Source organism: Corvus brachyrhynchos, unplaced genomic scaffold, assembly GCF_000691975.1.
Source record: "Corvus brachyrhynchos isolate BGI_N302 unplaced genomic scaffold, ASM69197v1 scaffold255, whole genome shotgun sequence".
Lineage (NCBI taxonomy): Eukaryota > Metazoa > Chordata > Aves > Passeriformes > Corvidae > Corvus > Corvus brachyrhynchos.
This window is the reverse complement of record NW_008238358.1, coordinates 8,689,394-8,703,269: the sequence shown is the minus strand read 5'-3', so window position 1 is coordinate 8,703,269 and position 13,876 is coordinate 8,689,394. Positions and strand designations below refer to the sequence as shown.

The 13,876-nt window shown below is 36.3% G+C and overlaps 1 protein-coding gene across 1 annotated transcript in view; it reads left to right on the top strand.

Annotated features, from left to right (window-relative positions):
• Positions 1-13,876, top strand: part of SCN2A (sodium voltage-gated channel alpha subunit 2) — a 74,377-nt gene that overhangs the window by 12,338 nt on the left and 48,163 nt on the right. The window contains 2 exon segments of the mRNA XM_017735761.1: positions 8,516-8,834; positions 11,916-12,034. Of these exon segments, the coding sequence (XP_017591250.1) occupies positions 8,568-8,834; positions 11,916-12,034 (386 nt within the window). The 5' untranslated portion in view covers positions 8,516-8,567.

Genomic DNA, 13,876 nt, shown 5'->3' with positions numbered 1-13,876 from the left:
CCGCGGCGCCGGCCGTGTCGGCCTGTTGGCGCTGCCAGGTTGTACAAGGAGCGGGTGGAAGTGGAAGTTGCTCGCAGCAGTTCATGGAGGTGGAGGGCTCGGTCTGTGGCCCTTTGTCCCTGGCTCGAGGGGAGCTTCACTGTCGGCTTCGCTGTCGGAGCCTGACCTGGGCTTACGTAAGCGATAGCTGGAAAGGCACAGTCTTGTTCACAGGTTGTGTTTGCAACAGAAGACAGTAAGAGGCTATAAAAGTGGAATCACAGAGTATTTCCCACAGTCGCCTGTCAGTAGGTTCAGAACCGTGATTTATTTTGTTCATCCAAAACTTCTAGACAGATGTTAGGGGGATGTTAGAATCTCCCCTCTACCTGGTGCCTTGTATCCAGAAGGATATAAATTATATTTGAATTTTCTGTAGCCATGCTGTAGTTAAGATTAATTGGAGATTTCATTCTAAACATCTTTACATAATGCCCATACTGGGAATGCTAAAGTCTGAATTCTGGTTTGTCAGGAAAGAAATCGCAGCATGTTTTATTAACAGCATAAGTAGTCAGCACATTCTCCTATTCAGGCATCTGGAAATATCTAGCTCATCCCATACATATGGCACTTCTGTTATCATTACATCTTTGAATTGTATATTCATTCTCCCCACACAAACACACTAAAAATGGATATGTCTCTAGCCTGACACACAAGACTCTACTTGTGGGGATAGTTTCTCACGATGGGTATCAGGGCAAAGATTGATTTGAATAAGAGCCCACTGCAGCTAGATAGCTGAAAGGCTGTAATCACTTAATCAGCTTCATTGGAGATTTGGTGAATACTCTTGCATTGTCTTCCCACATTGCTGTTTGATTTGGAGACTACTTGTCTTTTTGTCAAGGGAAACTTGAACTGTTGTTTTGAATCTTTCTTGGGTGTAAATCAGCCTTTGTTTTTTCCTATGGTCAAGGAGCACTGGAGGAGCTCATTAAAGTCTGGCAGAAAGTTTATCTCACTGTATTAAATAAAAAAGTTAAGAATGGTATTTTCATCAAGTGAAAAATCCAAATTGTCTCATACTAGAAAGTAGGATTTAAGGGCCTCTTATCTGGAAAGACAAGTAGCTTTTTTATTCGGGCACTGACATTTGATTGAAAATCAGCAATTGTTCAAAGGACAATTTCTGATAGAAGAGGAAAACGGATTAATTTTAACAAATGCAAGTCATTTCCAGTTATTGGTTAACAGTAAGTAAAGGTAACAATTAACTGATTTCTACCAATGTGTTTTTCATACTTCTTTGGAGTACATCTTGCCAGAGACCTATGGGTAGTTTCCTGAAATAAATTTTAAAGAGAGTAAGAAAATTGATTTGAAAGACCCCAAACTTTCCCAGTATGGATCTTTGTATATCTGTTTTTACATTGTATGATCCTTGCTGCACATTTTTCTTAAAACACTGTCCTGATGTCCATGTTGAAAGGAAAATTCAACAGGAATCAATCCTGGTCACCTGCTTATCTTGGAAGAGCAATCCTGAGGCTGCTGTAACTGATCCTTAGATTTGCTAGCATTTAGGCATTTTAATAACCCTTTTTGCCTTTTAATTCTGGTTATATTGGGTTCTACACCAGGCACAGGATCTGTGCTGATATTTGTTGATTACCATTGTTAGAGCCATGTTCTGCTCCATTGTTCAGGCTCTGGAGATCCATTTGTTCATACTCTGGTGCCTTAAGCCTTTTGATCTTGCACTTAGGTGAGGCACTCAAATTTGGAAGACACTGAAGGTAGTCAGCTAGTCCTTTGCTCTCTAAAGTAGGAGGACATCTTAAGACTCCTAATTTCTTTTCTGAAGTGTGATGGATCAACTCTTTGATCTGTCTGAAATCTGGCCATTTATTTACAGTTTTCAGCCAGACCAGTGAGCTGATCTGGCTAAAATGCAGAGGTGCAGAAATGCTCAGGCCAACACAGTGGGAAATGAGTAGGGTAAGAGTGGGTGGAAAATGCAGCTGTCCTTTCTGACAGCACTATCTCATACTGGCTTAAGGTTTCAAGTAACTGCGTTTTCAAAGGTGACTTGCTAGTTATACATCCATCTAAAATGTTGGAAAATGTGTAGGAAGCTGTATTTTTATATAGCTCTTCTAAGAGCCTTTTGGAAAGATTTGTTTTGCAGGAACACCTACTGTTCAAAGTGCACAGTTCAGTACATTGATATTGGATAAAGGGACCTCTGTCTCAGCTCTGAACAGACAGTGTAGCATTGTATGAAACACACAAACCTCAAGCACAGGAAAACTGATGTTTATTTGCTGTCTAATTTCAGCAGTGGAACAGTGAAAACGTAAATCTTAGCAGAAGTACTGCACCAGCTCTAAGCCTTCCACCTTCCAACAGGGCAATCCCATGTTATACAATCTTTGATGCAGTTCCATGGTGTGCTGACAGATCCAGAAGGGCTACAGCCCTGTGAGACAGAACAGGGTATTTCCAGCATTTATTTTACCCATGTATGAAAATAACTGTCATGTGAGATGCAAGTGAGAGAATGGATTAATACAGCTTTTCTGAACTTAATTGTTTTAATTCCCTTTTGTCAGGCTAGGGGAAAAGGAAGGCACTGGAAGGAGAGAGATGTGAGTAAAGAGAAACTGGGGGCAGATCTCTCCTATTCCACACCAATGCTTCCTTAGGCACTCTTGTGCCTTTCTCTGTAAAGAAAACCTTAGGATTTCTTGCATGTGATGTAATTTTTTTCTATCCTGCAGCCCCACCGACTCTTCAAGGACTTTCTCAGCCCACAGTGATTGAAATCAAACCCTCTTTTTTTCTGCTTCTCTGGTATATAAACAATAAGCTCTTACTCCCTTGAGGCCTGGGGAGAAGCATAACAGATGAGCACAAAAAATGAGAAACCTACACTTACTAAGACCCTAAAACAGTGAAGGCCTCTTACAAGTTTCTTGATTCTCATCCTAATCAGTTTTGCTACAAAACTCACACTCACCACTGATCTTTTTCTTCCAAGTTCTAGCATTTCTTAAAATCTTTGAAAGATTGTCATGTGTCTACTCTGTTAATTCTCTTTTTTTCACTGGTAGAAGGTTTTCCTAAGAAACCCTCTTGCTGCAGTTTAACCCACAACTTATCTGTATGCTAGGTAAAAAGAAAATTCCTTTGCTTCCTTGGAAGAGCTTTTTGGACATATAAAGACAGTCACTCTGTTTTCAATCAATCTTTTCAATGTAAAATTAAGATAGAAAGAGCTCAAATCCTACATTTCCTTGGAAGCTTTCAAATATAGGATCTCTTGGATCCTACGTTTCCTTGGATGTTTTATTTCTGTGTTCTGAATTGTTTCCATATTTTTTTGAAATATAATATGCAGATTGAACATACTGCTCCAACTTGAAGAGTAGATCAGTTAACAAGTTTATAAATCCAAGTACTTGCTTTTTTTTTTTCTTATAAGACTGACAGTTTTCACTCATGTTTGGTTTGTGGTGTAATAAGTACTCTAGATCTTTTCCTGTAGATCTATTGGTGGGGTTTTTCCTTATCCTTTAATTTTTCAGTTACTTATTCTTGTCTAAGTATAAAATGTAGAACTTATATATCTTGAATTGTGTCCCTTTTTGAGCCCATTTTGTTGTTTGTCAGGACATTTTAAATTCTAATACTATTCTTCTGTTTACTTGTAGCCCTCCCAGTTTCTCAAAGCTAGCAATCATGTTTTTCAGTCACCTAGATCACCATGAAAAATTTAGTAGCATAGTAAGTATTTTAAGTAGCACGGGGGGAAGAGGTGACAGGAATTTTTTATATTCAATGAATTTGATTAAATGGATACTATTTACAAGAAGAAAAAGCTCCACTTAGATCTCTTTTGCTCTTTCAATTAAAATACTATTTCATTTTAGAGCATAAACATAATGGGTTTTTTTTTAAGATTAAGGTTCTTAGAGTAGTATTAACATATTTTGCAAACTACAGCAAGTATCACAGTAACCTACGCTTTGGTCAAAGTTGCTTGCCACTGTTATAATTTTGGGATAGATTTTGTTTAATTTATTGTTTCAGCAAAGAAGTGGAAATATGCCAATGTAATTTTCTCCTATCATAAAGTTGGAAGGCATTGTCAAAGACTGAGCAAGCTATTATACAGAAAGGACTAGATGAGCTTGATGACTGGTGTTACTGGAACGAGATGAAGCTCAGAACTATAAATGAAAAGTCATGCACTTAGGGACAATCTAATGTAGTACAGGGACACACAGCTGGAGAGTGAAACGATCACAGAACCAGAGAATGATGGCAACTTGCCAGTTGTGCATTTTAATGCTTTGCTTTGCCTTTGAACAAAGACAATTAGTTTTTGCAGATTTCTGAGGAGAAACTGGTAATCTATTTTCCTTCTGATTTTATTAATCAGGATTGTCTATAGATGAGGGCTCCTAGGATGTCAGGAAAAGATTTGGAGATTTCTCTTGGCTCTGTCCTGTCCAAAATCATTCACCCTCATGTAGAATTTCTTTACATACGACACTGAACACTTCTTCATCTCTGCCCTTTCTATGGGCCATGTGTTTCACCAGATGATTAAAGGACAATGTCCAATTCAAGCCTTCCACATGCCACAATAGAGGGAAGATGAATACCATTAGTGATAAAATTGTTCATAAAATGTGCCCATGGCTGTAGGTGGGAAGCTAGACAGCAGTTGGAAGTGACTTATTAGCAGAATTGCCATTCGTATTTTGTTTTTTAGGTAAATTTTGACCGTGTTCACACAATAGTTCTTAAATATAGGCTATGTTGGATTGAGTTTTGATTGATATTTTCTATTCAATTTATTAATTTTCCCTTTCTATCTCTAATAATTCTGTTACTTTTACTATAGCTCTGTGTAGTATCTAAATATTTTAATGTATTTTAAGGATTGTTACAAGCTTCTCTAGGTGTATTACTGTTGCCTCCTCTTTAGAAGTATATATATTTCTCTTTTAGACTGCAAAGATGATATTGCATTTCCTGTCTAGTCTGTCTCGCTCAAATACTTGTTCATTTTTCCTTACAGCCTAGTAAGACTGTAGACCCAAGCCCCTAAGGCAATGGGATACATTGTCCCCTGGCTATTTCCTTTTTATCTTCTCTTTTCACTGTCCTTCCTAACACTATGCATATAGATTGTATAGTGGAAATAAAATTGAGATTTCTGGTAATTTCAGACCCTTACGATAAGAAACAAATAATCAGATGCTGTAACTTAATATACTACTAATGGAAGAATGAAGCTCCTTTTCCATGTGAATTAGCCCAGCTTTTGAGGTACTTGATTTACTGTAACTTTCATACATAAGCAGTTGCCTATCCATACAAATAAATAATCAAAGTGCTTTTGTAGATAGAAGCTCCTCTGCTCCTCCTGTGGATCTGTGTTGTCTCACAATCCTCTTATTTCGAGACTTCAGAACAGCCCCCCCAAAAAAAGTAGTCCTAATTAGAGCCAGCCAGAAATTTTCATCCAAAGCTTCTTAACCAAAAAAATTGGTTACATGGAGTTATTTGTAAACATTTTGTTGATTTCTTTGAATCATCTGTGAAAATGGAAAACCCTTTCGAAAGAAACACTTTTCTAAAAAGGCTGTTAACATTATTTTAAAATATTGTGTAATATTTAAATAAATCAAAACCAAATCAATACTTCTGGTGTGGTTCAGTTACAGTTTTAATTTGACACATTTTTTCTTAGTTGTTGAAAATTTCAAAAACCCTATTTTGACCAAGTCAAACTCTTCATTCTCTCATCACAATTACAAAAGGAACAAACTATCAGTATTTCCCTCTCCATTGTCTGTTTTTCAAAGCCACAGTGACATTTCTTCAGCTACTCTATTCATTCCTTCTGCAACATCTCTCACTTTAGACTGACCTTTTGCTTTTTATTACTTTCCACACTTTTTTTTTTTTTTGTCCTCTTCATGGCTGAAGAAAAGGAGACGGCAGAGAGTGAAGGACTGCCAGAAGATCTGAATGTGTAGATACAACAATGTGTCTTGGTTGAAAAGTTTGGAAGAGACTTGTGTACATATAAAAGAAGGAGGGAAGGGCAGAAGATCGATGGTGAGGTAGGAGAGAGGTAAAAAAGTTTTATTGGTGCAATAGGAGAAAAAGTACGAATATCAGTAAGCATGGAATATACAGAACAAGCAGAAGAGTGGAAAAAAGTAGGATGGCATTTCAGTGGAGTGGTGCCTGAAGGGGGTGTACTACTGATTTGCCACAGAGAGGGGCTTACAGTGCTCCCAACCACCTGCTGCAGCAGGGCACAAGAATAGATGATTTCTGCACAGGAACTCGATACTGCAATGAAGACTCAAAAGTGCCCTCCTTCCCTCCCATTGCTGGCTTATCCTCATTTAGAAACAATGCACATTGAACATACTGTATACATTTATTTTAGAATATTTACACAATCTATAGCTTAAAATAATCCAGTCTGCTGATAATACAGTTTCAGGAATTGCTTTGGTTGTATTCTGCCTGTGTAACCTCCATTTTTTGATTTCTCTTTCTTTTCTATCCTTTCTACTTTGTTTCTATCTCACCTTCACAGTTTTAAGAGCTGTGGTCACATCAGCAGTAGCTGCTATGTATTCAAAATAATTTTTGAGAATCTTGAGACTTGACTGGTTATATAAAATCGTGTATTTTAGTCCAAGTGTCTCAGTTTAAGCAAGTGTTCAAGCATGCAAATTCTTTACCATTTCTGAGAAGAATTTATGGGTATATATCAGTACCATCTACTGGCAAAAAGAGTTACAGCACTTAGTAGACTCACACAGGAAATGCCAGATTTTACTTCAAGAACCACAAGGAGGTAGGGGTTGTTTATAAAAAGAAAAAATAAAAAAAAAAAAAAAAAAAAAAAAAAAAAAAAAGAAAAGACATGATGGAATTTTAGCTGCAGTCTTCCCTGGTGCCTTTCCAAACCCACATAAGTGCAAGATTCTTCACTGGTAATGAATTTTTAATTGTTTCCTGCAGTATTAAAACAGAATTATGCTTTTCTTTTTTCTTTCTTTTTTTTTTTTTTTTCCTTCTGTGATTAAAAATAAAATCTGACAGGATTCTGCTGCAGGACCACTTTCATTTTCCTAATGAACCCTTCTGCTGCTAGTAGTCAGTGCAGCTTCCAGCAGCAGTTTGGTACAGACCGTTCATGACAGAATGCACCAGGTGCATTTGCCTGCAGTGGAAGAGCATGCTCACCGGGAGACCTGCAGGAGTTGGGATGTGTGTGGATGTTTGTGTAGGAGGAAGTGGCTGTGTGCATATGGTTGAAAAGGAGGAGAAAGCATCATGTTGCAGCTTATTTAGCAGCCTTCAAAAATACGAATTTGTTGCGGCTGTGCTGGAGTATGTGTGCTAAGTGAGAGTAAAATAGGATCAGACTGATTGTATTCAAACTGTTGTATCATTTTAATAATTGTTTCTGGGTATATTGTCTTACTCAGAATTTGTTACTTTATTGCATTTGCTGTATTTTTAATGTGCTTACTCAGAAGGACTCCTGAGAAAAATTCTTGTAGGCTACAGCAGAGATACTGTTTGTGATTTCAGATCAAAGTATTTGCATTGGGAATATTTTCCACTTGTTCTTTTTAACTGAACTGCCCAGAAACATTAAAAAGCGATGGTCCTGCACTTCCTAGTGAAATTTGTGAAAAATATATACAATTGATATGATAGCAGACATGAAAGATCTAAGTGCAGTATGTAATGATTAAAAATAATTTTTGTTTAATTCAGCAATTCTTCCAGTGCACAGTGTGTTGCCAGGCAGGGGATCTGAATACAGGTGCTTATGCCTGAACCTTGTTTCCTGAGCTGGCAGCTCTGCAAAGGCAGCATATTTGTACTCGAAGAGAAGGAGCATCTTGTATTGCTTTCAACTGATCCTTCTGGCCTTACACGGCACGAGTGGATTCTAAGAGTCATTTCTGGTCCGTATAGCTAGAGGGAGGATTGGTCCAAGATGCAGCTTTCAGAATAATAAGGAGCTGCATTGTCTGGAGTCTCACTCTTCAACACTGAACCAAATGCTTCAGAACTGTTGATTCCTCACACTGAATGCAGTGGAAAATATCTCCTGCTTTATTCACTAGAATGAATAACATTATCCTTGATAAAGGCAAAAGATGTTATTGCATTGCATGTGACTTTTTTTATCAGCCTGTAGAGTTGGCAATCTATTGGTGCAAGCACTAAGTGAATTTTAAACTAAATGTTTTAGGAATTGATACCTCTGAGACAACTCTAAGAGGCAAGCTGCAAAGGAAAATGGTTTGTCTTGAAATAAAAACAAATTTAAAAATTCATTTCACAGCAGCCTCCTCTTGGATGATAATTACTGAATTTAACAAGATGTCCCACACAAAATTCTGTGATGGTATATTGCTTTACATTGTTTGTAGCTGTGTTGCTCTAAATTTTTTCTGTGTTTTTATATTTTTAGCACTTTTTTATGAGAGAGGCTAAACAGTAATTAAGAGGTGCAGGATGAAAAGATGGCACAATCAGTGCTGGTACCACCAGGACCTGACAGCTTCCGCTATTTCACAAGAGAATCACTTGCAGCTATTGAACAGCGTATCAATGAAGAGAAAGCTAAAAAATCCAAACAAGAACGCAAAGATGATGATGATGAAGATGGCCCGAAGCCAAACAGTGACTTGGAGGCAGGAAAGACACTGCCATTTATTTACGGCGACATACCTCCAGGAATGGTGTCTGAGCCCTTGGAAGACCTGGACCCATATTATATCAATAAAAAAGTGAGTGTGTTGTATATTTTTATTAGACTTTAAGAAGAATAAATAACAAAGAATCCTTCAATGACATAGTATTTCTGTTATTTTTGACCCAGCCCTTCCATATAACAATTTCCCCAACACCTGATGTGGTTGGCAGAAATCTCCATTGTAAGAACAGAAATTAGTAATGCAAGTTTGTGGGACCTCATACATCAGTAGAGATGCACTTAGATTTTTATTTTTTTATAAACCTGGCATTTTATAAAAGCCTGTAACTTTCAGTGGTTTACACACAGGAGAATTGAAGTAGCAGCACAGAAGTTATCTTTAGAATAACTACTGAATGCTGTATTGTAATGGTGAAAGGAGCAGGTCTTCAATATGAAACCCGTATCAAAGGTAGCTAGACATCATCTTACTAGATTTCTTCACTGTCATGGAAAGTTCAGGTTGCATTCTCTTGTCACTGGGAAGGATAGGGAAGTATGTAAAGGTAATTTCTCATGACATGATGATGATCATCCTCATCCATATTTACCTCTGTAGAGGCATCAAATATCCAACTTAGTCTGGGTGAAAAAAATTTCTTATCCAGTTCTAATTTTTTCTATGATTGTTTTCAAAGAGGAGGTGTTTAAAAGAGGGACATAAATAAAGAGGAGGTAGCAATTGCACTTGGAGTGTTGACAGAATGTTACATAATTGAAAAAAATATTTTTATAGAGATGTTAATTAAAAAAAAAAAATCCACATATTAGCTTTGATTTAAAGTAACAATTACTGCTGTGGCCAGCACTGAAGTGTTGAACTTTAGACTAGTGTCCAGATGGCCTTGGGTTTCCTCCAGATTTTCAGTCCCTTTGATTTTGGCATCAAATGTATTGCACTTTCATTATTCTGCTAGTAAAGAAGAAATACATTTTTTTTCTGTTTTCATAATTTTTTTTTCTCCTGCTTTCTTTTCTTTCCTGTGGAAACTAGCTAGCTAACAAAAACAAGTGAATTAAAAAACAAAACCCATGAAAGTGAAGAAACTGCTTCAAAGAAAAATGAAGAAAAACCCCAAGAAAAGTTATGAGTCAAATTCAAACTAAGAGAAAAATGCAAATGAAGATATTTCCTGCAGGAATTAGGGGTATGCCTCATCAGTAATATGTTGAAACAATAGCAATATAGGCATACCATGAGGAACTAAGCAGAACAGCTCAAAAAAATTAGTTGTGCCTTAAGTATTCATTGAAGTATTTCTAAAACTCAGTTTATGTATGGAGAATCATGAGCTAAATTTGAAAGCAAGGTTTTCAGTTAAATATCATGTTTGCTCCCTTTATTCAAATGATTTACCCTGTTGAAGTCTGGAAGGCAAATAGAATTTGGGTCAAAGTACTGATTCCTTTCTTTAATTATTTCCGCATTCTGTAGTAGTAAAAATCTAAATTCAGTGCCAGAAATCCAAAAGTTAGAGCATGTATTGTCATGTTTTGGAAACTAGAAGCGTAATTCTGCAATTAAGTGTGGATGTGAAGTAAAATCATGCTGAATTGCTTGTTCCTGATTGAGAGATGCGTAGCAGTTGTCGTGATCTTTTCCAAAAGCATAGTGGTTTCCAATAGGAGAAGCAAAGACTTCAATCTGTATGTTTCAATCATAATTTCTCCTATTATTTTTCTTAGTGTTCTTTGCATATTTTTGAACATCATTGTTTGGGTCAGGCTCCATTTTCATTTTTTAGCATAACTTGATGAGTCAGCGTAACACAAATGATACTTCATCAGAGGTTTCATCAGAGTAAAGGGAATAGAAAACGTAAGAACTGATTATTAGGGGTCCTGTTTTCATGGACTGCAGGAGTAATAGTAAAAGAGTTGAGAAATGATGGTAGTAAAGAACATGTTACAGACTCCTGTACAATAAAGGATCAAAGTGCAGCTTGAGAATCACTAAGTATGGGAGAATGGAAATATGTTAAGTTTGGAAGCACTGATTTTTATAATTTATATAATTTTTATCCTTTATAATTTATTATTTCAGGCAGGCAGAGGCGTTGTGTTTTCAGCTGCTCTATTTGACACACCTGCTCAGAAAATAGAGCATAATCTTGACAAATGCTGCCCTCTGATTCCAGTTGAGGCAGATCATGGCTACTGGTAGTATTCCAGGTCTGCATGCCTTATGTGCCCTTTGGGCTTCCTAGGACTGCCACAATGCTATCTAGATCCACTTCCTTTCAAAAAGCATGAACTTTCATCCATGTATAGAAAGAAGAGATGATGGAAATAGATAGGACTTTCCCCAGATATGTGGCAATCAAAATAATTGAAAAAAAAAAAACCTTAAAGGCTTTATTCTTTATTTCCTGGATTTTAAGAACACTGTTACATTTAGAAATGCTTTTTTAAATGTCGGTAATATACATGAGTTATTGCTGAAACTGTGGAGAGACAGTGAAAATACAGGTATACAGTGAATAGGGTGAATTCTGTATTAGGTGAAAGTAAAGTATGACAAGGAAAATAGTTTTGCAGGTACAGAACTATCACAAGTAATAGTCGAAAAGGCGAGTAATGCATTACTCTCAGAATATGGCAAAAATTGAGTGCATTAGTGTTATGTTCAAAAACTGGTTATTGAACACTCTTGATTTCCATATTTTCATGATCACTTGAAATTTAGATCACTTTGAGGTACTTTTGTCTTAGTACTTTGATGTGATAATTTATGGTTGCTATTTGATTTAGGGATTGAAGTTTTAATGGCTCTCATTTTGATTACAGTTACACACCTCACTGTATATATTATACCGTACAAAAACTGTACTAATTCTTCAAATATTACCTACATTACTTTTATACTTGTATCTGTTTACTAGCTAGCAATATCAGGATTACTTATGATTTTTAAATAGATGTATTTAAGTGTTCATTTAATTGTATTTATAGTAATTTGGCTGGACTCTACAATGTGTGAACTGGACAAGGGGATTATGTCAATGCAAGAAGAGCATATTGACCAGATATGATTAATGAGGAAATGAAAATGATTCAGGGTTTGTAACTTGGTATCTTCTAAATGTTATTTTTCATTCTCTTTTTCTTTTTCCAGACTTTTATAGTATTGAATAAAGGGAAGGCAATATTCCGATTCAGTGCCACCTCTGCCCTGTACATGTTAACTCCTTTCAATCCTCTTAGAAAAATAGCTATTAAGATTTTGGTACATTCATATCCTTTTCCAGTGGTTAGTTTAAAACGGTAATGAATGAGATGTTACTTAGTATTTAAATAATTCTCTGGCACATGTCCCAGGATCAATATGATCTGTAGTGCTTTGTCCCTCTTCTCTCTACTATTTCTGTCTTCTGTTCTTTTTCTCATTCTCCTTTTACATTTCTGTTCATGGCTGGATCCTAATATAGTAATACCAGAAGCCAGACAACCATCCTTTACAATTTCTGTGTCTTCTTTCTTCCCCCACATAATTTTTCCTTCCCTCTTATTTTTTTCTGTAATCATCACATCTTTTTTTCATCTTTTCCCCTCCTCCACATTTTTCATAAACTGCAGATATGTTGCTCAGACTACTTTCAGTTCTTCACTGACACTGTGTATTAAAATCAAATCTTTGATCCCAGGCCTGTGCTTGCATGAATATTTAGTGAAACTACAGTTTCATTATTTCTTTTCATTTTCTGATTCAGATAACACTTGCAGAAAGATAGATTCCTAAAACAGCTTAGGTTTCTTGTTTTATTATGCATTCTTAGTCCTGTATGTATCTCACCTGTCTGTTTTATTTCTTGATCATTATTGCTTTATACACTCATAAGCCTACTGATGTTTTCATTTCAGTCTTCAAGCAGGTCATGAGATTTCCACATTGCAGGTAGAGATTTGAAAAGATAAATTATTATAATTACTTAACTATTATTTGTCTTTTTCAGTGTTTTAATAGCTGACTATAGTAGGCATCCCACTGGTCTGATCCCAAATACCAATATGAGCAATGAGGGCATTGACTTCAGAAAGTCAGCTTACTTAAGGAACAAATACAAATGTTTGCACACTTGTATTTACAGAAGTCTAACATAAGCACAACAGAAGTAGTTTTGTGTTAGCATTGCATATAGGCATCCTAAGATTATGTAGACTAAATCTTGAGAGGATTTTTTTCAGTCTTTGGTATACTGGAAGACTGATATTACAATAGTTGGTATGTGTTGGATGTTGTTTTCAATGGCTAGCCTATGAATGACTTCCAAAATGATCATGATACTACATAGCCTGTTTTCAATTGGCTTGCTACAGATGCCACTACAAATAATTATTTTTCAAATATATGACACTCTTTACCATATTCTGGAGCGTTACTGAGTTATGTGGAATAATAGAAGATTGTGGGACTGAGGTATCGGTGAAGACCTAGTCAACAAAGTCGGAATGCTTAAACACGTTGTTTAAATTTATGGTAAGGTATATTATAGTTATTTTTCCACTAATGAAAGTGTAGTGTGGGTTTGCAACCCTAAGAAGACATTTCATCAAAAAGGATTTTGAAAACCTATGCAAAGTACAGGCTGGTGAAACACTTGTAGCATGGTTTTTTATATTTTTAAAAATGTATTCCTTTCTCTTTTGCTCTGTTCATATATGAATTACATAAAGAGAAGCTAGTTGCTCAGTAAAGGATTTAAAATATATTCATTGCACAAATGAAAATCCAAAGAACTGTTGAATGTAGTGCCACATGTTTTTGACAGTTCAGAAGGCAGAGGTATTTATCATCACTTGAAGGTTTTTTTTAATTAATGTAAACCTGCAGAGAAAAGTTCACAAGGGGAACCTCACAGTACTTCTCATCCCATTATGTTCGGATTTCTGTTTAGGAGCACCACATGAACCTGCAGCTGTTCTCAAACTCGATCGAGCTTTGTCCTTTCTGTAGCTTTAGGTGTTGGTGCCATCATGTGGACGTTTTGTGGTTCATCTGCGTGGTTTTCATTTTGGTCGTTGTATTTTTGTACCTTAGAAGAATGTCAGCAGTTCCGAGAGTAAAATGTTGTAGAT